Consider the following 25,220-nt stretch of genomic DNA (forward strand, 5'->3'; position numbering starts at 1 on the left):
TTTGTTGAAGAAATTTTCTACAATGTAATTTATTTGATATTATTATAGAGTAGTTTTTAAGGGGCAGAATCAAGACTCTTAAAATATAAAATGAACACATCAAATTTTATTCATTAATGAGAGAAGATGTAAAGAAAAATTGATTCAAAGGAGAATAATATAACTTAAGGAATATTGAAATGATTTTGCTAATATATGCAAAGCTGGTCAGTATTCAGAGAATAGTAACCAAGTATGTCCACTGGACAAAGATCATTTGTACCTCTGTAAACGGGAATCATTTACGTTGCTCTCAGTTTTCTCCTACTTAAAGGATATAAAGTAGCTCCAATGCAACAATATCAAAAATTTCCATATGATGAAACAACACCGTCTCTTAAGGGTTCTGTACTGTAGATGACAGTATTCCTTTGAAAGGGCACCCAGTAACATATTTGCCCAAAGTCTTCTACAGTTTTTCCTCACAGAGTTTAATTTGAAAGTATTAAATGTTATATTAGTAAATTATCAGACTTAATGCTTTCTTATTTCCTTCAGGCTTATCACTGTCAAGCCACTAATTAGTCGTGTTCAAGTCTATTCCTGAGTTTTTTTTTTTTTTTATTCCTGAGTATTAAATTGAACCTGACAGTTGTCGCTACCCGCATGACTTCAGTAATAAGGTGATGAAATATCATAGGCGTATATAAATTCTAGTTTTATTAACTTGGACTAAATCCCCTCCCCCCTTTGTGTGTTTTGCAGAAAGGCCACAGTTTACGTGAAAAATTGGCGGAAATGGAAACCTTTAGGGATATCCTATGTAGACAAGTTGATACTTTACAGAAGTACTTTGATGCCTGTGCTGATGCTGTCTCCAAGGATGAACTTCAAAGGGATAAAGGTTAATTAGGCTATTACCACTATTTTTACTTGGAGAATGAATGGATTTAAAGCCCCTTGATCTTAAAGGGTAATATCTTTAAGTGATAAAGGTTAATTATAGTCACTTTTGCTAAAAACTCCCAATGTAACAGATTTCGGTGTCCATATAACTCATACACTTTAATAATACATTCTAAGTAATCTGATCCCCCATCCCAGATATGACTGACAATTTTTAAATGATTTTTAAACTCTTTATTCCATTAAAGAATATATCCATCATCTTGGTAAACTTGGGGCATTTCACATGATCATGTTTAATAAATTTACCCCATGGGGCATCTGGCTCAGTCAGTAGAGCATGCAACTCTGAGTTTAAGCCCCATGTTGGACCTAGAGTTTACTTTAAAAAAAAAAGAAATAAATAAATTTACCCCATCATGTGTCTTAGAAGCATGTGTATGTTAAATCCTCCAAATCTGAAATCATTCGATCTCTTTATTCCTCTGTCTTCCTTCTCTTCTTCTCCTTTTCTTTTTCTCTTCACTTCTTTCTCTCCCCATCCCTTCCTCTGGCTTTTTTCTCACAGAAGAAGAAACCAATAATGGAGCTACTAGAGATTTAAAAATAATAGTGAATTTTTTTATTTAAGAGAGATCTTCATTTAACTTACTCATAATGTGAGTTTTTAAGTTATTCTTTCTTTGTTACTGCTAAAGATATTACTGATGTTAACATCTGTTCTTCTTCAGTTTTTCTTTTATTTGCTATGAACACAGAAATGAACTGTTCATAGCAGTATTACTAGCTAGCACCAAATTCATTCTCAGTATAATAACTAGGTTATTTGACGTGATTTCATTTCTTGGTTTTGTTAAATGTGTTTAATCTGAGCTCAGATTCTTTTTGACTTCTTTCTTATTTTCCCTCCTGCCTCCTGCCTTTTTTTGGATTGAAATTATTTTAAAAATAATTTTTTAATGTCCTTTGTTGGCTTTTTAGTAATAACTGTTATTTCAGTGGTTACCTTAGGGTTTATAGTATGTTCATTTAACTTACCACAGTCTACCTTTAGGTATCATACCACTTCCAGCATAGTTTAAGAACCTTACAATTATGTATTTTAATTTCTCCCCACTACTGAGGTAAGAGTCTTCAAAGTTTTCTAACCAGTACCCTGTGAATTACAAGGTTTTCCAGTGTTGTGGAAACAGGTACATTTCCCTGTACCATGTAGGTTTTGGATACTGTCCCTGGAGTTTTTTTCATGTGACCTCTGTCTTTCCCTGACCTCTGTCATTTCCTCACTTGTATGTGGTAACAGTACTTTATTGAATTCTTAAAGAGACCTTCTACTAATCTCTGGAATTCTGTCTCTGTACAGGTTTCTCCTTTGCAGTCCTCTGCCTTGTGAACCCTGGTTACCTTTGTCTTTCTATACTGTCAGCTACTCCTCACCTTAGAGAGTTGGTCAGACTCCTTTTGGTTTCCTCCTTACTGGACCACTTCGAAACTCTCAATCATAGCACTCATGTTATTTGTTTTCTGACTCTCAGGAATCACTGTCCTTTGTTGCCTACTATCCAATGTTTTGAAAACCATTGTATAAAACAATGGTGGTTTTTCCAGTTTTTTAGTTTCATGCTAAAGGGTAGTCTGTTTATTCCACCTTGGTCAGAAACAGAAGCCCATATTCCTCTTAAGGTACTTAATTTTGTCTAAGTTAAGTAGCCTTGAAGTTCTTTATATTTGATAGACTTTAAGTTTTAGGTTCTTTAACATTCGATATTTATTTCTCCAAAAATAAAGACAGTTGAATTTCTTTCTCCCTCATTAAGAAAAATGTATGTATTCCTTTTTAATCAAACACTACAAATCATCTTTCATTTGCAGATAGCCTTTTAAACAAAAGCAGGGTATATAATGGAATTGATTTCTTCATTTTTAAAACGATCATATCAATGGTATATATAACACATCAAGGACAAAAGTGATAGTGGAAGGAATAGAAGTTGGGATGCAATGATAACCAGGTTGTATAGAAGTTTTGAAAAATAATTTTAAACAATTTGCAGTTCAGTAGCAACAGTAGTAGACTAAGGTATTAGTTTGCTAGGGCTGGTATCACCAAGTAGTACAGATTAGGTGGCTTAAACAACAGAAATTTATTTTCTCACAGTTCTGGAGGCTAGAAGTCTGAGATGAATTGTTACCAACGTTGGCTTCTGAGGGCCATGAGGGAAGGATCTGGTTTAGGTCTCTCCTCAGCTTATAGATGGCTGTCTTTTCCCTTTGTGTTCATATCATCTTCCATCTGAAAGTGCTTGTGTTTAAATTTCCTTCTCTTACAAGGGCACTGGTCGTATTGGATTAGGACCCACCCTAATGACCTCATTTTAATTTGATTATTATTTTAACAGGCAGAGTCACATTCGGAGGTATGGAAGGTTAGGATTTAAACATATGAGTGTTGTAGCAATACAATTCAACCCATAACAACTGATATCCCTATAAATGCTATTTTAGGAAATATTGATGCGTTTAAGAGTACATGTTGGGTAAAAGTGAAATAAGGACATGGACCATAATTTCCTACTTTGTAGGAATTATTCCTCCGATTGTAAATCAGAGTTGAACCGAGTGAGTCTAAGGATCTTTCATTAAATTATCAATATCAAGTCTATGACAGTAGTTGATTATAGGTAGTGAATTAATCTACTTTTGTCTTTTTGGCCTTCATTCTAACTTTGTAAGTGATTAATCCACTACTTTTGCTCTATATTTACCTTTCCAGTGAGATTTATTCTTTTATATTTTTTTGTAAATAGCGCTTACAGACTTCCTTAATCTACAGACGTCCCTTTAAACATTGTCCTGTAACGCTGATTTAGTGGTGAGGAACTCCTTTAGTAAAAAAGCTGTTCTTATGTGAAAAACTCAATCTCCTTCAGTTCTGAATAATAACTTTGGTGGGTACAGTGTTCCTGTTTTGAAGTCTTTTTCATGGCTTAAGGAGTTTTAAGAATCAGAGTTCTTTATTAAGTGTGTCATTAAAATGATAATAGCAAATTCTCATTTTATTTTAGGTGTTCAGTGTTTTTACATAAAATGCTTTATCAGAGTTGTTAGTAAGGCACTTTTCAGCCCAAACTCTTCCTCCGCAATTCCCACATATACTTCAGTAGGATTTAATTAACCCTTAAAGTCTTAGATATATTAGGTTTCCAGGAGTAGAAGACATTATATCTAACCTAAACATACTGTTTAATTTTAAAAGAAGGTATGTATCATATTAATGGAAGTTTCTGTTAATCTCGTTCTTTATTCACTGTTAGTTTAATAACTTGAAGTAGATTACCTAACATTTTTCCACATCTGTTTTCTCAGCTGTAAAGTGGATACTATATCCAGCACATATGACTGTGAGAATTGAGAGTATATATATTAGCACTGTGCTTAACAGCCATACTTTAGTAAATGATAGCTGCTGTTTTTAATGTGGTTCATTTGGATTATTGCAAGGATAAGGAAAACAGGAATGATTGAGTTGGGGGACTTGTATTAGGCAAATCATGTCAGACATCCCTTAAAGGTGCCTCAGGGATGGGTAAGGAGTGCTTGGTTGGAAGGGGAAGGGGAAGGCCACTTTTAGCCAGAGCAGCTCTTGTTTTCATCAGTTTTATATATTAAGTGTTGGGCTAGCAAAAGAAAACTGAAAATCCCTGTTTGTTGGTACTGGGCTATTGGATGGGTAGAGATACAAAGCCCAAAGTAAATATGAATGGGATAAGTGAGGTACAAACCTTTCAGTAATATTTAAGAACAGTTCAGGGTAGTTATTGAGTCAAGATCAGGATCTTGTCTGATGGTGATAAATACTGATTTAAAAGTAGAGCAGTATGCTATGTTAATGAATTTCTTAGAATTGACCATATTTGCAAATGATTGATGAGAAGATGAAGATCCATAGAATCTGGGAATCTGATGAATCCTGGGACTTAGGTGTCTGCAGAGGCTTCAGTATGAATACTGAAATCTATAGAAGTGATGGACATAGAAAAGAAAATCTTAGTCATATATAGATATTACTTAGCTGAGTAGAAATGAATAGTAGATTTAGTAGATAATAGCAGATGATGATTTGAAAACGTTGTTATAGATGAGTAGCCAAATGTTTGAGTGGTGAAAAAATAAAATAGCCCAGTAACAAAAAAATGGCAACACAGAACAAAAGTATTTTCTGTGGTGATTACTACCCTTTAGGGGAGAGTTAAGGAACAGGAGTGGGTTTTACATCCATTGGAGAGAGAGAGCAAGCTAAAGTAGATCAAATATTTATTTGATGTAGAGATATAGGCAAGAAGTAAGATATTAATTTAGAATGAAGACTTCTTATGTAGAAAGGGAATGCCTTAAATAAAAAGAATCCATTAAAAAGTGTGATAGAGAATAAGGTTGGAAGGCTGAGGTTGATAAATTTGCATTAAGAGTGGAATATATAATACAGATGATTAATGTATGTTAGGCAGTACAAAAAGGAATAGTACATAGAACAAAAAGGTATTCAGAAGGAGATTATCGGGGATTCTGTTTTTTTCTGGAATTGTGTAAGTTTTAAAGGGATATCCAAGCACAGACACATGAATAAAAACTGTTATCACGTCTGTAAGTCATTCTGTTTTCCCTACATATGCAGAAATAGTAAATTTAAGAACTCCCAGAGGCAAGTTAAGGTATCTTCTCCATGTAAGTTAATCTTTTACATTTTTGCTCAGCCTTTGCAGGCCTCTGGTAGAATTATGAAATCGCCTCAAGCTAGGTAGGAAGGGATAGGAAGACTAAAGGACAAAAAAATTCATATCTCAGTCCTGTCCCTTACACAAATGAGAATGGGTATAGTTTTTTTTTTTATAATAATGTATTTAAAGACATACCACAGCATGTTTATTGAGCATACCTTGACAACCACTGAAAATACAAAGATAAATAAGATCTTGTACTCGCAGAATCTAAAATATATTGACTCATTCGAACATAAGAATAAACTGGTTAGGGATGCCTAGGTGGCTCACTGGTTGAGTGTCTGCTTTCTGCTCAGGTCATGAGCCCAGGGTCCTGGGATCGAGTTCCACATCGAGCTCCCCACAGGAGCCTGCTTCTCCCTCTGCTGTGTCTCTGCCTCTCTCTCTGTGGCTCTCATGAATAAGTAAATAAAATTCGAAAATAAAAATAATTAACTGGTTAATTCCTATTTCCTTTCATCCTGATACCCTTAAATATGTTTTATTTAGTGGTAGAAGATGATGAAGACGACTTTCCTACAACACGTTCTGATGGAGACTTCTTGCATAACACTAATGGCAATAAGGAAAAGTGTAAGTAGTACATTTTGTTCCTCTCAGCTAGATAAAGTGTTCTTTCTAAAATTATATAATAACTAAGTATGTAACAAGAATAATTATCTAATTGAGTAATTTTTTAAAAGCAGTGTAATTACCGGAAAGTGAAAAGTTCCTCCTAGGAAAAGACATGTAAGTGGAATATACATTCTGACATTAAATAATAATAGCCACTCATTACCTAACAAAGACTCATTCTAAATTCCAGACATTGTCCTACTTATTTCAGCAGTATTTGTTAAAATCAGTTTCTCGTACTGTGAAAGTTTATTTCTTGGGGGATGCATTATAATGGAGTTTGAATGTTTGAGTATATTTCTCTCTGTTTAACATTCTTTTCTGTCTCCACTCAATAAGCTGGTGTTGAAAAGTATGTAATCAGTATTATTAAAGGAAAATTATTAAAAATATCTCTGATTTCATGGTGCAGTTGTTTACAGAGCTAGGAACAAAGTGGTCTGTTTCATATACCCATTTATTGTTACTCTCTGTATAATGGCTAACTTATTAGATGGAATTCTGAATTGTTCATTAGAAGCCTGTGATTTGTGACAACATGGATGAACCTTCAGGGTCTTACAGTAAGAGAAACCAAAGACAGATACTGCATGGTATCTCTTACACGAGGAATCTTAAACAAACAAAACCAGAAATCTGTGATTCATAGTCAGTATTCTTCTTTTGGCATATCCTAAGAAAAAACTAGAGTAGGTTTATAAAAAAAAAAAAAAAAATTTTTTTTGTAAAAAATTTTTTAATTACAAAAATAAAACTTGGTGAAAAAATGAGTTAATTGTGCTTATTTTTGCTAAAGTTATGAAAGAATGAAATATAATCTATACTTTGGCATATTTTCAAAATAACTTTCAAACTGTTGTCTGCATAGCATTAATTTTCTATTTCAGAGATCACAGTGGAGTATTGCATTATTGATACTAAAATCTGTGCTTCTCTCTGCCCACTTTATCCTTCTTTCCCTCTTCCTGTTTCTTATTTTCATTATGACTCTCTTCTTCCTTATGACCTGCCCCCTCTCAGACTTGCAAAATACTAACTTCTTACTACAAAGTTGTCCTTACAAGTTGGGACTGAAATGTTGAATTTTATTGAGTAATCTAAATTTACCTTTGTGAAATTAGAGTATTATTTTGGGAAGATTCTTTCAAGTTACATTTTAAATTCACAATGTATAATCTGCTTTCATAGGAAAAAGATTTTGGTTGGTATTGGAAAAATTAATGAAAAAATTCTAAAACTTGCACATCGAAACTTCTATTCTGGTCAGTTCCCCCACCTGCATTCCCCAGAATAGAAAGGAAACTTAAATTTAATAAAATTAAACTTATTTTAATTTCTTATTTTCAACTAGAAATTGAACTGGAGAGTTCTAGATTCAGGAATACATGGCATAGCAAAAGATAGGTGTATTGGCCTATCTGTAAAGTGATTTTGTGGAAATTTACATACTGATGGTTGAAATTTCACAGCCTCATTGTTCTGTTTATCACCAAGGATTCTGGTAGCCAGGCACTAAATGAAAGTCTGCATACTGAACCTCCTTTTACCATGTTTCCAGAATACCCATCAACCAAACATATTTTCTGATAGAAAATTAAAACATAACTCTGTAGATGCTGAATGACCACAGATAAAGGGCCTATAAATAGAGATTTTCTACCTCTTCCCTGAAAAAGCTGCCTCACTACCAGATCAGCCTTTAAGTCCACTAATTAAAAAACCCTGCCAATGCTTACAGACCTTCTAGTAACTGAACTCTGAGATGTGAACAGATAGCCTGATTTCCAGATATTTGAGGAAAACCTCCAGTCTCTTTTTTTGAAGAGAGAAATGAAGCAACAGAAGACAGGGTTACTAAAGTCATTTAGAGAAATATCCTAGAAGATGTTTGTATAATTTTTTAAATCAGTCGTGTTTTAAGTATATTTGTGGAATTCACTGTTTAAAATAATTCCTTTCTTAGTGGTTGATAGAAATTATGTCTTGTTAATCACCATAGATGGAAAGTATCTTTCTGTGGTTAACCTTTAGAAATAAGTTGGAAGCTTTGTATATAAAGTGAACAGAACATGTAGTCTTTAAATCTGGTACTACTTGATCATAGCCTAGGATTAGATAAAATTCTTAAAAATAAAAAAAGAGAGAGAGAGAGAGAGAGAAGAAAGACAATTAAGGTAATTGAACTTTAGACCAGAGGAGAAATTTTTGGATATGAAAACATTTTCCTTAGTTAAAGACCCTCAGGATTCATGGTGGAAGGAGTGTTTCCTAAATCTTTTGTGAACGAATTTTGTATTTACCTCTAATATAAATTTTCATCTGTTATATTCTATGTCATCTTTTCTTTCTTTCTTTCTTTCTTTTTTTTTTTTTTTTATTAAAGATTTTATTTATTTATCCCTGAAAGAAACAGAGAGGCAGAGACACAGGCAGGGAGAAGCAGGCTCCATGCAGGGAGCCAGATGTGGGACACTCGATCCTGGGACTCCAGGATCATGCCCTGGGTCGAAAAGCAGATGCTTAACTGCTGAGCCCCCCAGGCGTCCCTCTATGTCATCGTTTCTTAATTTACGTTTCTAGGGTCAAAAGGTAGGCTTTATGATGAAAACGTCAATTCATCAAAAATATATAACAATTACACATGTAGTTGCGTGTAATAACATAACCCCATATATATGGAACAAAAACTGACCAAATTGAAGAGGAAAAAAAGACAATTAAGTAGTAATAGTTTGAGACTTAAATATCTAGTTTTCAACAGTTGATGACAAGTAGGAAGAAGGCCAACAAAGAAATAAAATAAACAGACCTGGTAGACATATACAAAACACTCCACTTAACAATAGGAGAATATATGTTCTTCTCGATAATACATGTAATGTTTTTCAGGAGAGACCTTGTTCTTAGCCATAAAACAAGCTTCGATTAATTTAAAAGGATTTAAATCATAGAAAATATGTCCTCTGACCACAAAGAAATAAAATTAGAAATCAGTGACAAAGATTAGGAAATTCATGAATACGTAGAAATTAACATACTCCTACATAATCAGTGGATTAAAGATAAAAATCACAAAGGAAATCAGAAAATACTATGAGATGAATGAAAGCAAAAATATAAGATACCAAGACAGATGAGCTGAAGCTAAAGCTGTGCTTAGAGAGAAATTTTTAGCTGAAACACCTTTATTATAAAAAAAAAAAAAGAAGGATGCCTGGGTGGCTCAGCCTTCAAGTCAGGTCGTGGTCTAGCCCAGCATCAGGCTCCCTGCTTATTGGGGAGTCTCCTGCTTCCTCTGCCCCTCCCTCTGCTCATTCTCTCTCTCTCTCTCTCTCTCTCTAATAAAAATCTTTTTAAAAAAAGAATAGAAACTATAAATTGGTTCTTTGAGAAGATCAAAATGGACAAATCTTTAGCTCAAAATAAGAGATTACTAAAATCAGAAATGAAAGGAAGAATATCACTGTTGACCTTATAGAAATAAAAATTAAGAAGGAGGGATGCTATAAATAAATATATGCCAACAAATTTGATAACTTAGATGAAATGGATAGAAGTCTTAAAAAGGCACAAACTATAGAATGTTACTCAAGTAGACATAGAAAATGCAAATAGACCAATAATAAAGAGATACAATTAGTCATAAACTTCCCCACAAAGAAAAGCCCCGGCTCAAATGGCTTCACTGCTGAATCTAAACATTTAAAGAAGAATTAATACTATCTCTTCACATGTTCTTCCAAACTTTAGGAGGAATATTTCTTAACCTGTTGAGGCCAGTTTTGTGAGACAAAGAGATCTCAAAACTATAGACCAATATCTCTTATGAATATAGATATAAATACTTAATAGTACTGGCAAACCAAATCCAGCAACATCTAAGAAGGATTATACACTATGACCAGAAGGGAATTATCCCAGAATGCAGAGTTGACTTAACTTAGGAAAATCAGTTGATAAAATAATTATATCAGTAGAATAAGGCCAAAACCGGGAGTCATCTCAACAGATGTAAAGAAAAAAAAAATCTGATAGGGCAGCCCAGGTGGCTCAGCGGTTTAGCGCTGCCTTCAGTCCAGGGCATGCATGATCCTGGAGACCTGGGATCGAGTCCCACATCGAACTCCCCACTAGGAGCCTGCTTCTCCCTCTGCCTGTGTTTCTGCCTCTCTCTGTGTGTCTCTCATGGATAAATAAATAAAATCTTTAAAAAATCTTTAAAAAAAAAAAACAACCAACAAAACAAAAAACATTTGACAAAATATAATACTAATACTCTTTCATGATAAAAACACTAAAAAAATAGGAATAACTACTCTGATTAAAAAACAAATCTGTGAAAAATCTACATTTAACATCTCATTTAGTGGTGAAAGACTGATATCAGGAACATGTCCATTCTTGCTATTTCTGTTCAATACTGCATTAAAGGTTCTAGCCAGAACAACTGGACAAGAAAGTTAAAATAAAAGGCATCCCGATTCTAAAGGAAGAATTAAGACTATTTCTATTTGAAGGTGCCATTATCTTGTATAGAGAAAATCCTAAGACATCCACTAAAAAACTTTTAGAACTAATAAATGAGTTCAGCAAGATTGCAGGGTATAAAATCAATATGTAAAAAATCAGTTTTGGGGTGCCTGGCTGGCTCATTTGGTGTAGTATGTGCCGCTGGATTTGAGGTCATGAGTTAAAGCCCACGTTGGGTATAGGGCTTACTTTAAAAAAAAGTCTACCGTATTTTTATTGCTAATGGTGAACAATGTGAAGATTAAAATAACAGCTTTATTTATAATAGTATCTTTATGGCAATTTATAAAATGAATTAAATAGGAACAAATTTAACAAGAGAAACAAAAATCTTATACTCTGAGATTAATAAAACATTATTAAAAAAATGAAGACCTAAAAGTGGAAAGATATCCCATATTCATGGATTAGAAGAGATGATAATATTAAGAATTCAGTATTCCTGAAATTGTCCCACAGAATCAATGTAATTCTTACCAAAATCCTAAGTTTTTTTTGCAGAAATGGACAAACTGACCCTAAAATTTATGTCAAAAATTACCCAGAATAGATACTATAGTCTTGAAGAACAAAATAGGAAGAGTCACACTTCCAATTTCACCACTTACAAAACCACCAGTAAAGTGTGGCACTGGAATGTGTTTTATATTTTCCAGTTGTTGCTCTTCAGCAATATTTTCTGACCAATTTCCTATATTACATCTATTCTTATTTTGTAAATATTATACAAGAGCATTTTGTCATGTCATCAGCTATATAAAAGAATGAGTATAAATACTAACTGATCTGTCAAATCAAGGTATACTCTTGATGCAACTCACAAAGAAGAAATTTACTGTTAATGGAACATGAGTAATACCCTGTTCTTTCTCTCCACCCAGTCTGTGTGCATGTGCATTAATTGTCCAGACAGAGAATTTCTACCACCAGTCACTTTTCACCCGCTTTTAGCTCAGAGACTATTTTCATGTGAAAATATTTTAGATTTTGTTTTTTAGCCTACTATATCTTGGACTATAGGCCAGTAGTCCGAAACTGATCATAGACTCTGGCTTGATTGATATCAGTGTCATATCACAGTCTTCAACTGTGTTTCTTCTTTATCATAGTAGGCAGGTGAGAGATTTAAACAAGTTGCCATCCTGTATGTTCAGAAGAACTTATCTGCCAATTTTTTCTGTCCCTTGTATGTGGTAACATATGCTCATACAGACACAATCTTTTTGATGTGAGAAAATGAAAAAAACTCCTCACTACAAAAACTGTGGGGATTCCCCTTTAGGTTGCCTGCTATTCAAAAATAGTGTGTGTGAGTCTGTGTTTCGGGGATCCCTGGGTGGCTCAGCGGTTTGGCGCCTGCCTTTGGCCCAGGGTGCGAACCTGGAGTCCCGATATCAAGTCCCACATTGGGCTCCCTGCATGGAGCCTGCTTCTCCCTCTGCCTGTGTCTCTGCCTCTCTCTCTCTGTCTATCATGAATAAATAAAAAAAAATCTTAAAAAAAAAAAAAAGGATTCTCTGTCTCCCTCTCCCCTTCCCTGCTTGCTCGTGCTTTCTCTCTTCCCTTCTCTAAAAAAGAAGAAAGGATTACCTTGTTTTTAGCTGAGACATTTAGATGAGTATGCTCATCAGAAATTACCCAAGTACTTCAGAGTTTTACACAACTTTTCCCATCAAGATTAATATAGTTCTACAGTATAAGGTATTAAGAGACTTGGAGCAAAAATCAAAGTAACCAGTACTTAGAGGAGCCGAGTGGATAACAGTTTAAGGTGAGGTTTTTTTTTTTTTTTTTTTTTTAATTTTTTATTTATTTATGATAGTCACAGAGAGAGAGAGAGAGAGGCGCAGAGACACAGGCAGAGGGAGAAGCAGGCTCCATGCAAGGTGAGGTTTTTGTCATCATGACTTTCATTTACTAACAGATGTATCATGAGAGATTTATTCCAGAGATCTCACTATGTGTGAGACACTAAAATGAAGTGTTGAAAATATCAACTATTTTTTTTTAATATCAACTATTTAAAAGCTTAAAGTCTATGACATAATCCCTGTATCATTCTGAAAAGGATTTCAGGTAGCTGCTTCTGAAAGTAGTAAGTAGAGCTGAAGAGGTACATTTCTATATTTGTAGAATTTTTTCAAAAACATTTCATGTCACACTTTTATCTAAATTAAAGTTTTTACAAAAATATATAAATTAACATTAAGCAGAGAGGACAGATTATTTTAGTTATACACATCCTTTTATGCAGAACATAGGTGACCTTTCATTTCCTTGCATTAATAAAAGTAGTTTATAATTAAACTGTGATCTTGGTAAGAGTGTTAGAAAATAAAGTTAAAATGATAGGGTTTTCAGAAAATATAAGAAAAATATATTTTTTTAACAACTTTATTGAGTTATAATTAACCTACAATAAACTGCACATATTTAAAGTGCATGATTTAGGGATGCCTGGGTGGCTCAGCGGTTGAGTGTCCATAAATTTGGCTCAGAGTGTGATCCTGGGGCCCCAGGATCCAGTCCCACATCAGGCTCCCTACCTGGAGCCTGTTTCTCCCTCTATGTTCTGCCTCTCGCTCTGTGTCTCTCATGAATAAATAAATAAAATCTTTAAAAATTAAATGCATGATTTGGTAATTTTTGATGTTATCATTATAATCAAGATTATTGTATCTATCACCCTCAAAAGTTTCCTTCATCTCTTTTGTCAACCCTCCTCTCCCTATTCCCAAAGAACCATTCTGATCTCTTTTTTTGTCAGTGTAGATTAGTTTTCATATTCTTGAGTATAATATAACTGGACTCATGCAGTATGTGGGAGTTTTTTGTCCAGGCTTCTTTTTTAGAGATTCATCATATTCTTTTTTGTATTAGTATTTGATTTCTTTTCATTGCTAAGTAGGATTTCCTTGTGTTGATACACTACAATTTGCTTATCCATTCATCTCCTTATGGACATTTGGATTATTTTAAATTTTTGGCTGTTACAATAATACTGCTATGAGTATTCATGTACGGTGTTTTTATAGACATATATTTTATTTGAAGTCAGTACTCAGGAATGGAATGGTTGAATCATATGGTAGGTGTATATTTAACTTAAAAAAACACCAATTTGGGCAGCCCTAGTGGCTCAGCGGTTTAGTGCCACCTTCAGCCTGGAGTGTGATCCTGGAGACCCAGGATTAAGTCCCACATCGGGCTCCCTGCATGGAGCCTGCTTCTCCCTCTGCCTATGTCTCTGCCTCTCTCTCTCTTTTTGTGTCTGTCATGAATAAATAAATAAAATCTTAAAAAAAAAAAACACCAATTTATTTTACCAGCCATATAGGATAGTCTTGATTCCTCCAAATCCCCACTAATACTTGGCACGGTCAGTCTTGGGACACTTGGATGGCTCAGTTGGTTAAGTGGCCTAACTCTTGGTTTTTGCTTAAATGATGGTGTCGGGATCATGGGATCAAGCCCTACCTAAAGTACAAGCTCAGCGGGGAATCTGCTCAAGGATTCTCTCTCCCTCTCCTTTTCCCCCTCCCTGTCCTTCTGCTCCCCCTCCCCATGCATCCTCTCTCTGTCTCCCTCTAAAATAAATACATCTTTCAAAACACAAATTTTAGTCTTCTGATAGCTGTTTAGTGATGTCTTGTTGTGGTTATTTGTATTTCCCTAGTAACTAATGGTATTGAGCGTCTTTTCATGTGCTTATTTGCTATCCATATCTCTGTGTTGAAGAGTGTTCAAATATTTTGTCCAATATTTTAGTTGGGTTACATATTTTCTTATTAATTTTTGAGATTACAGGGGGATCCCTGGGTGGCTCAGCGGTTTGGTGCCTGCCTTTGGCCCAGGGCGCGATCCTGGAGTCCCGAGATCGAGTCCCACATCAGGTTCCTGGCATGGAGCCTGCTTCTCCTTCCTCCTGTGTCTCTGCCTCTCTCTCTCTCTCTCTCTCTCTCTCCCCCCCTCTGTCTATCATAAACAAGTAAATCTTTAAAAAAAAAGTTTTGAGATTACAGTATGTATTCTGTATTGAAGAATGTCAGTATTCTATATTAATATATATAACGTATATATTGATAAAGGATACAAGTCCTTTATTAGATATATGCTCTGCAATGATTTTCTTGTAGCCTGTGGCTTGTCTCTTGATTATCTTTCTATAAAGTTTTTAAAATGGAAATTAAATGAGTTTTAACTATATAACATGATTTGATATTCATAATGAACTGCAGTCAAGCTAATTAACATATCATTTCCTCACGTAGTTACCATTTTTGTTTGTCATGAGAGCACCTGAAACCTGTCTCAGCAAATTTCCAGTATTCAGCCCAGTATTATTAAATATAGTCACTGTGTCATACAGCAGACCTGTAGACTTATTCATTCTACATAACTTTCATTCTTTTAACAATACTTTTAAGAGCAGAAATTTTAAATTTTGATGAAGTTCATTTTATCAGTTTGTTTTGTTGTGGCTTATACCTTTGCTTTCATATCTACATGAGTTTTTAAAGTTGAAAGTATCATTTCACGTATAAGCATTCTATTGGAATGGTTTCTTATTAGTTAATAGTATAAGTTATGCTCTCTTGCTTGCATCTTGTAAGTTGTAGGATTTTTCATTTAATTCATTTAATATAAACATAAGAGCCATGTGATACGTGCATTGGTCTCAGACTTAATTTGGGGCATTTATTTAAAAGTTTTACATTACCTTATTCAATTCTATAGTTTATTGTTAGGTATTTTTTAAATTTCAGGCCTCTTAGAACGTGAAGTAGTTCTTGGTGTAATTTGGTCCACTTTAACCTGTCAGGGTATTATTGTTAAAGTGTTTTTCCTCCTACCATTTTGTTCACTGGGTGCAGTACAGCAAATAGATTTCAGGAAACAGAATCCAGAAAAAAGAGATAAGAAAGTACATATGCTGCCACAAACTTCTTTGCTTATGGAGTATGTAATGGAAATTTTTACATGTTGGCCAACAAAAGGGAAATTATAATCCAAAAGCCTGCTCTGACTTGCTGGGTTTTAAACATTTTCTAGTTTTAAGTTTTGATGAACAGTTAATTCTTCATTAGAAAGATTTTCAGTGAATAACTTTTTTTTTTCTTCAGTATTTCCACATGTAACACCAAGAGGAATTAATGGTATAGACTTTAAAGGGGAGGCGATAACTTTTAAAGCAACTACTGCTGGAATCCTTGCTACACTTTCTCATTGTATTGAACTAATGGTAAAACGTGAGGACAGCTGGCAAAAGAGACTGGATAAGGTAAGTCTAGTTTTTCTTCCATTTTATTTAAATATAACAATTTTAAAAAGTAATCCCCATTTTATTTCAGTTTTATATATTGACTGAACAGTTTAACTTCTTCAGGAAAAATCTATTGGGATTGATAGAAGTACAGGGAGCACTACTCTGAAACTTTGTAGGCATCTGAAACTCATTTTCCTAGTGAGGTTCACCAGTTATATATTCAGTTACTACACAACACAAATTTGTAGTAGGATTTTATTTTATTTTATATTTTATTTCATAGATTTTACTTATTTATTCATGAGAGACAGAGAGAAAGAGGCAGAGACATAGGCACAGGGAGAAGCAGGCTCCCTACAGGGAGCCTGATGTGGGACTCAGTCCCAGGACCCTGGGATCACAACCTGAGCCAAAGGCAGGTGCCCCAGTGGTAGGATTTTAATCTAAAAATATTTGTAATAGTAATAGTAATGCCTTGGAATAGAAATGATGAGCCACTTAACATTACCTAGTTTTATTGTGGAATATGTGAAGCTGCACTTAAATTATATGAACTGAAATGCCAATTTATAAAGTCAAACATATATACACACATACTCTCCAGGGTCATTATTTAACATACGTTGTTCATTCAACATTTGCCTCATGTTCACCTGCTTCCACCTTTGTTTAAACTTTAGCACTGATAGTAAGTAACATTACAATATGAATCTTTTAGTTCCTAGTGTCAATTATGGCTCAGTGAATTTGTTTAGTAGGAAAACTTCTTATTTAGAATTCAACATCAGCAAAATAATAAAGTGTTAGAACTGAAACATATCTCAGAAAATTTAGTTCTGGTCTAATGCTATCATTTTATATAGAAGGAACTGAGGTCTCAAGACTGGTCCAGTGATGCTATGTACCAGTTGGACGAATTTTACTCTATTTTTTTATATATATGTGTATAATATTTATATATACAGAATAGAATATTTTATTCTATTATATATATAAATATATATATATGTATATATGTATATTTTAAGATTTTTATTTATTCATGAGACAGAGAGAGAGGCAGAGACACAGGCAGAGGGAGAAGCAGGCTCCATGCAGGGAGCCTGATGTGGGAATCAATCCCGGGTCTCCAGGATCAGGCCCTGGGCTGAAGGCAGCGCTAAACTACTACTAAGCCACCTGGGCTGCCGTCTATTTTATATTTCAACTCTGAATACTAGGCCAAACTTTAGTCAGAATGTTGCCATAAGTAAGTGAGTCATATTGCTTGTAATATTTCAAGGTCTTACCATTTTGAGCAGGAAACTAGGTAAAGGCACTGATGTAAGGGCAGGATATATTCTTTAAAACAAGCAGTAAGAATGTGTATTCAAAGTACAGACATTTCATTATTATTCTAGAGTCAAACTCTTGTATCTTCAGAGATTTCAGCTCTATACCAATGTGGATCAGATTAAATTTTTAGAAGTTTCCATGTAAACACACAAAAAACTATGTGTTGAGAAAACAAGACAACCCTTTAACTCCTTCTTGTCCAGACTAGCTTATTTCAAAATTTTGGCAACTTTATCTTAACAGTTCAGTCTCTTGACTTTTTATCCTTCACTAAGGGATCATCATCTTCATTCATATATTCAACCACACTACTTAAAAAATATTCATTAGAAATGAAATGTGACTTTCCCATCCTTTAAGGGATCAAGTGTCTTACTTGCAGTGCTGAAAAAGGAAGTGGCTTTTGCTTACCTTCATTGTTGTCAGTCTTACTCATTCTTTTTCTCTATTGGAGAGCAATAAAGGATCTGGGAAAAAATAATTTTGTTGCTTTTCTATGCACCATGTAAGCAAAGAAAAGCCACAAAAGACAATATTAATTGAAACTGGGAAATTACTGCATTTTATAGTCTTTACAGGTCTGATGTCAAATCTTATTCCTCTCTTCACTATAATTCTTCCTCCATGCTGAAATAGAATCCTAGTTATGTTTTACATGAAATTTAGGAGTGTAGGTATGTTTGATACTCAGTATGTACGTGTGTGTATATACCTATATGTATATGTGTGGTGTACACAAATGTATGTATGTATGTACGTATACACATTATAAGGAATAGGAAGTTCTTAGAAAGTGTTCACCAACAGGTATGTCTTTTTTTTTTAAGATTTTATTTATTTATTCATGAGAGACAGAGAGAGAGAGAGAGGCAGAGACACAGGTAGAGGGAGAAGCAGGCTCCCTGCAGGGAGCCTGACGTGGGACTCGATTCTGGGTCTCCAGGATCACGCCCTGGGCCGAAGTCGGCGCTAAACCACTGAGCTACCCAGGCTGCCCAACAGGTATGTCTTTTAAGTAATTCATATAACTTGGAAGGAAAGTACGATGATAATTTAATATTATTTAACTGAAATTTGTTTCATTCAAAAAGTATTTGTATGTTTCTAATCTGCTAAGCTCTAAGCTAAAAATGGGGAAACACCAATGAAAAGGAAATCATCCTTCAAGGAGCTTAATCTAATGAGAGCCATTAAATAGGTAATACGTATATAATAACAGCTGTTTGGGGACACCTGTAAGTGGCTCAGTCAGTTAAGCATCTGCTTTCATTCAGCTCAGGTCACGATCCCAGGGTCCTGGAATCAAGCCATAGATCAGGCTCCCTGCTTAGCAAGGAATCTGCTTCTCCCTCTCCCTCTGCTGCTTCCCTTGCTTGTGCACACACTCTCTCTCCAATAAATAAATAAAATCTTAAAAAAAAAACAGCTATTTGATAGCAGAATTGTTTAACTTTGATTTCTAATGTCAGTTCCATTATTTCAGCTGAATAATAGAAAATTAATATTTAGTTGTGATGATTTTTCTTGGTTACCTGTAATAATCCCTTCTATTATAGAAGTGTACTTAATTGTTAGTTGGTCATGTCCAAGAAGATCAGAAATTGTAAGATTAAACAATTTTAGTTACTAACAATGTTAAATCTATTCATTGAAGATCTTTGCTTACGTTAATAGGCTCTTGTGTGTAATTTCACATGCTTTTTCATTTTCCCTTAAATTCTTTGAATATAATTCTGTGCTGTATATTTTGGTTGTGTTCAGTATTTAAAATTAAGTTATAGCATAAATATGATGTGCACCAATCCTAAGTGCACTGCTTGATGATTTTTGTGTGTATATGTACACCCCTTTAATCACTACTTAGATTAAGGTAAAGAATTTTTATAATGCCCCGGAAGGTTCCTACATGCCTCTTCCTGGTCCATACCATACCACCATCTAGATGTGACCATATACATGCCTGTGTTTGTTTTCCCTCAGCATTGACTATGAGATTCATTCATGTTGTTACATTTACTGGTAGTTTATTCTTTTTTTATTGTTTTATTTCATTGTATGACTTCAATTTGTTTATCAGTTTTTCTTGTTGATAGATACTTATGTTTTTATATTTTGGCTATTGTGAATAAAGCTGTGCATTCCTGTGCATAGCTTTTGGTGGATACGCACTTATTTCTCTTGGGCATGTATCTAGTAGTAGAATTGTTGGTTCATGGGGTATATGCTAGCTGTTGTGTAGCTACACTAGTGTAGCTAGTGTAGTGCCAATATCCATATTGGCAGTTTTCCCAAGTGATTATCCGTTTATACTTCCACCAGAATAGATGAGAATTCATTTGCTCTTCACTCTTGGCAGCACTTGGTATTGTCAAGTTTTTCCAGGTTTTCTTTGTTTTTTAATTTTAGCTATTCTGGTAGATCTGTAGGCCCTCTTTCCCTTGAGTATGCAGAAATTAGCCATTGGGTCTAATGAAATAATTCACTGATTTGCATGAGCTTAATTCAGATAGGATATTTGGAAGTAGTTAGCTTTGTGTGAATTCATGTAGACTTTAATTTAACCTTTAAGTATCTGAGGTAGGGAAATAAAGGCATTTAGATTCCTTACAAGCTTGTTAAGAGTTCAGTTATCAGATTTGACCAGTATAGTCCATTGTTGTAGAAATAAGTTTGAGATTAGTGCCAAGGCCAACCTTTTTCTTTTAAGTGTTGACCTTGGGTCTTTTACCCTCTTAAAGTTCTGGATTAAAGGAGAAGATTAAAGTAAAAATCTAAACCCTTTTTCAGCCCTGAAATAATTTTAGCCAGCAGCGGGAAAGTACCAGAAATTTATCTTTCTTAGAATATATTTTAGCATTCATTGATTTCACCTATTGATTGAGTTGCTTTCTTTCTTTAAAGCAAAATATAATTTTTTATAGGGGAAAACAAACATGAATACATTGTAAGTGTTTCTGTGGTCTTTTCTTTGTTTCTACCTATATGGTAGATTTTAGTGATGATTTAAATGGTAACTTGTGTGTAATATGTAGCTCACAGAAAAGTATTTTCTTGGGCAGAATACTCCTTTGTCACAGGAATGGGGGGGGGTTGTTGTTGTTTGGCGACTTCAAATGATAATTTTTCACTTGCTTTTTTTTTTAATAGGAAGTTGAGAAGAGAAGAAGAATAGAGGAAGCATACAAAAATGCCATGACAGAACTGAAGAAAAAATCCCACTTTGGAGGGCCAGATTATGAGGTATGAAGTTATATTTTTAGTCAGAAGAAGGAAAATATAGGCCATATCTGTCACAAAAGTGATTAATTTTTAAATAATGCTTTTATCACCTTTAAGTATTCTAGATATGTAATATATTCTTCATGTTTATTTTGATTAAATATGTATTTCATGATAAATGTTAGGCTTACTCTGAAATAAATTTTTTTTTTATTGACTACAAAATTTAGTGTAGGTTTGTCAAAGACTCATTTATTAGGCCTGTCTGCATTATAGGACAAGTTTTTATCTATCCTATGAGGACAATAATTTTAATATTATCTTCTTTTTTTAATAAAAACAACTTATGGAGGAAAACCCTGAGTACTATACAGACAAAAAGATTTTAGCTGTATGTATTGGGAGGTCCTGTCCATAGCAGAACTTGAACTGTCCTCATTGCCTTGTCCTTATTGTTTGAAAATATCTAAAACTAACTTTTTTCTTCTTTTGTTTCTTTATTAGGCAATTAGTAAATTCTCCTCCATATGCACACACAGATGTTAATATTTTATAAGCTGTTTTTCCATGGTATTTCTTTAGAGGGAAAAAGATATAAGAAATGTATTTGGTAATAGTCCCTAACATTGTTGGTATTTCTGAAATGCTTATTTTAAAAATGGAGTGTTAAAGAAGAATCATTGAGATAGAAGTAGAACGTTAAAATAATTATGGTTAGTTTATATTTAAGAAAATAGAAGAGGGGTGCCTGGGTGGCTCAGTCATTTAAGCGTCCAACTTTTGGTCTCCACTTAGAATCTCATGGATCTCATGGATCTTGAGATCAAGCCCCAAGTTGGGCTCCATTCTCAGCAGAGTCAGCTTGAAGATTGTCTACCTCTGCCACTCGCCTACTCTCTTGCACACAGTCTGTCTCAAATAAATGGATAAATCTTAAAAAAAAAGAAGAAAAATTTCTCACCGTTTTTATCTTAGAAAGGAAAATAGAGTTGCTATTGACTATGTTTTATGTTGGAATTGATTTCCACGTGTGGAAATTCACAATGATGAGACTTGAGCTGTAATACTTCAGAATTATTAAGCTGTCAGTTACTCCTCCTAGAATGTGTAAAAATCATATAATTAGATACCCTCAGGGTTTTAAAAAGGAAGGTAACTAGAATACAAGCTATTACAATTTTAAATTTTATCCTGAAGCTAAGCAGATTGTTTTTGCTATTTTTGGTTTATTTCGTGGGTGGACTTTTTAAATTACCTAATTTTTTTCCATATTATAAGTAAAACCAGATGTTCATATAGGAAGATTATAGAAAATACCAAAAAAAAAGCCTATGTGTTTAACAATATATGGTACCAGTTTATCTCCTCCCAGCCATATATATACACATGTAATTGTATGCTTGTTTATGTTTACTTCTGTCCACAAGGGTTTTGGGCGGGGAAGAGGGATGGGAAAGAACAGAATGGAAGAAGGAGGGGCATTGTACTAATAAGTACATTTGTTAGCTAGTTTCAGATACTTTTAAATTGCGTATTTATTTATATGATTTAGGTAGACTTTCTTAAAAAAAACTGTTTATTGATCATTTGTATTTCTTCTTTAATGACTCACCTATATTCCTTAACATTTTTATTTGGTTTGGGGATTTTTTTTTTTCTCTAATTGATTTAGAAGATGTGAGGATTAACTTTTCATTCTTCAACAATTTTTTTCCCTTTTTTAGTTTTTTAAACTTTTGATTGTGGGTTTTGCCATGTAAAAGCTTTATACTTTCATGTAATTAATCCCCTAGTCATTTGATGGACTTGTTTTTACATTTGGTTATCATGCTTAAAAAAATTTCCCTACTTTAAATAATTGTATTTCCTGGGTTTTTAAATTTTTAATGATATCTTCTAAATATAAATATATGGCTAGTACATCTGGGTTTTAAAGATTATGGTATAATGTAAGAATCTGTATTTTATTTTAGTGGCATTTGTTGAATAAATGATTGTTTTTCCATCCATCTGAAATTTACCTCTCTTTCTCTTTTAATGAAGAAAATCGTTTAGGGTACTTCTGTTTTTTTTCTCATTGACATCCTGTGGTATCAAGTTTAAATATACAGTGGCTTTTTTTTTAAGGTTTTATTTATTTATTCATGAGAGCCACAGAGAGAGAGGCAGAGCTACAGGCAGAGGGAGAAGCAGGCTCCATGTGGTGAGCCTGATGTGGGACTCGATCCCAGGACCCCAGGAACCTAAGATCACACCCTGAGCCAAAGGCAGGCACTCAACCACTGAGCCACCCAGGGATCCCTAAATATATAGTTCTTAAATGAAGTGTAGGGCTTTAGGGCCTCTGTTTTTATATTTTTTTCCCCTTCCTTTTGATGTTTTGAGCTATCTATATTTTCTTGTGTGAGTACTACATTTGCATGGGTTTTAGACACTGATCCAGTTCTTATCAAACATTTATGAGGTTCTAATTATTGAACAAAACTTAAATGTTTCATTTGTAGCTTCAGAAATTACTTTTTAATATTAAATTCATTTCTTAAGATGTACTATAAATGTAAGACATTGTACAAGGCATGAGGATCTCACCTGAGGGCCCTTACCTGAGTATATAATGGGAAAACAGGCTAATTACCAAACAGTTACAGAGCACTGTTAGCACTGAGAGGTTTTTGAGTCAGGGATAGCCTCACAGAGAACAACATTTTAGCTGAAACCTTAACAATGAGTAGACTGAGTAGCTATTAGCCAGGTGAATAACAGAGTGTTGACTTGTAGGGGCCCCTGAGAAGGAAAACATTTGTGCCAGAAGCACAAATGTAAATAAACAAACAAACAAACAAACAAAAAAATAAATAATAAAGCCCCCCCCCCCCCCTCCGCACAAAAATCAATCAATTAGTCAATCCCCTACTGAAAGACCTTATCTGTGGAGGGTGGAGCTGACTGAGAGGAGGGGGGTGGTAGGCTGGCTAGCTAGGCGTGTAAGAATCCCTTCAGATCCTCAAGCAATGGGTTTTAAGCACGTGAAGTTTCCAGGTTTACAGTTTAGAAAAATCATTCTTGCTCCCTGCGGTGAGGACAATGGATTGAAGTTGACAGTGGCGAACTAGGGGCTTCCAAGACTTTTTCAGTCTTGTAGGTGAGAATTAAAGATAGCCTAAATTAAAAAAGAACAGTAGGAATAGACACTGATAAACTTAGATATTTAGAAAGTAGGATTATAGGGTATGGTGATTGAATGAGGGGAGTGGGAGGAATCCAGGAAGGCCTAGCCTTCTGCTGTTGTTAAGATTGGTGTAGAAGTAGAAGAAACAGGCTTTAGACATGTTGAATATGAACTGCAGCATTCACCTGAGGAGGTCTTAAGTATTACGGGATGCAAAGGGTCTAATAAAGAGGTAGATAGGCTGTGAATTTGGGAATCATCGCATGATGACTGAGGCCTTAGAAACAAGGAAGTGCTGTAGGGAGAGCAAGTGTGGAACCCTGAGGTACCCCCATATTTAAGGGGATTTAAAGAAGAGGCTTGGATAGAGAAGATTTGGGAAATTAGGAATCCAAGGTGGGAGAGAACTCTTTAGAGAGTCATTCACATAAGAAATACTGCACATGGGGAAGTAAGATGAAGACTGTTGTGTCCCATAGATCTAGCAATGATTTAGCAATCTTTTCCTAGGGAGGCATGATGAGACAAAAAGGTTTTTTTTTTTTTTTTTTTTTTTTTTTTGCTTTTTAATTTAAGGGAAATTTTTTTCTGTTTTCTTTTTTTTTAAACTGAGTTTTTTTTTTTAATTTAATTTTATTTATTTATGATAGGCACACAGTAAGAGAGAGAGAGAGGCAGAGACATAGGCAGAGGGAGAAGCAGGCTCCATGCACCAGGAGCCTGACGTGGGATTCGATCCCGAGTCTCCAGGATCGCACCCTGGGCCAAAGGCAGGCGCCAAACCACTGCGCCACCCAGGGATCCCTTTTTTCTGTTTTCTTAACTAATTCTTTCTCCCATGTGTTTGAATAGGAAGGGCCAAACAGTCTGATTAATGAAGAAGAGTTCTTTGATGCTGTTGAAGCTGCTCTTGACAGACAAGATAAAATAGAAGAACAGGTAATATCTTATTAAAAATTCTAACAGTAGGCATTCCTTGATGTATGTTGTTTTATATAAATAGAATTTGGAAACTGTGACCATAATAGAAATGAACCTAGAAAATGAACTGTGTCTACATTGAGTCACAAATGTAGAAGAATCTTTACACTCAGTTCCTTCACTGACGAATTTCTAAGCAATAGGAGACCACTGATTGCTTAAAGGAATTTTACATGATTAACAGGAGACTAAATGAAAATAGTCTTCCTAATAACCCCGTAAAGTATCCAACTTTATTGTCTTTGTATAAAAGCAAGCATATGTTTAATATGAGTGAAGTAGTCTCTGAATTTCTCCGTATCACAAGTACTGACCATATGAATTCACAAGGAAGAGGACCAAGAATTTAATTAACTCCTTTATTGCTTTCCCTACCTTACCCTTTTTTTTAAAGTTAGTTAGTTATCACACACACAAACACACACACACACACACACAC

The 25,220-nt window shown here is 34.5% G+C and overlaps 1 protein-coding gene across 4 annotated transcripts in view; it reads left to right on the forward strand.

Moving 5' to 3' along the window:
• The window catches only part of CERT1 (ceramide transporter 1), a 111,013-nt gene that overhangs the window by 59,990 nt on the left and 25,803 nt on the right, over positions 1 to 25,220 (forward strand). For all 4 annotated transcript variants that reach the window (XM_041751897.1, XM_041751895.1, XM_041751894.1 and 1 more), the window contains exons 5-9: positions 745 to 883; positions 6,156 to 6,239; positions 15,935 to 16,092; positions 20,560 to 20,652; positions 24,653 to 24,739. In XM_041751897.1, the coding sequence (XP_041607831.1) occupies positions 745 to 883; positions 6,156 to 6,239; positions 15,935 to 16,092; positions 20,560 to 20,652; positions 24,653 to 24,739 (561 nt within the window). The remainder of the gene's footprint in view (positions 1 to 744; positions 884 to 6,155; positions 6,240 to 15,934; positions 16,093 to 20,559; positions 20,653 to 24,652; positions 24,740 to 25,220) is intronic.

The sequence above is a fragment of the Vulpes lagopus genome, chromosome 4 (assembly GCF_018345385.1).
Source record: "Vulpes lagopus strain Blue_001 chromosome 4, ASM1834538v1, whole genome shotgun sequence".
Taxonomy (NCBI): Eukaryota; Metazoa; Chordata; class Mammalia; order Carnivora; family Canidae; genus Vulpes; species Vulpes lagopus.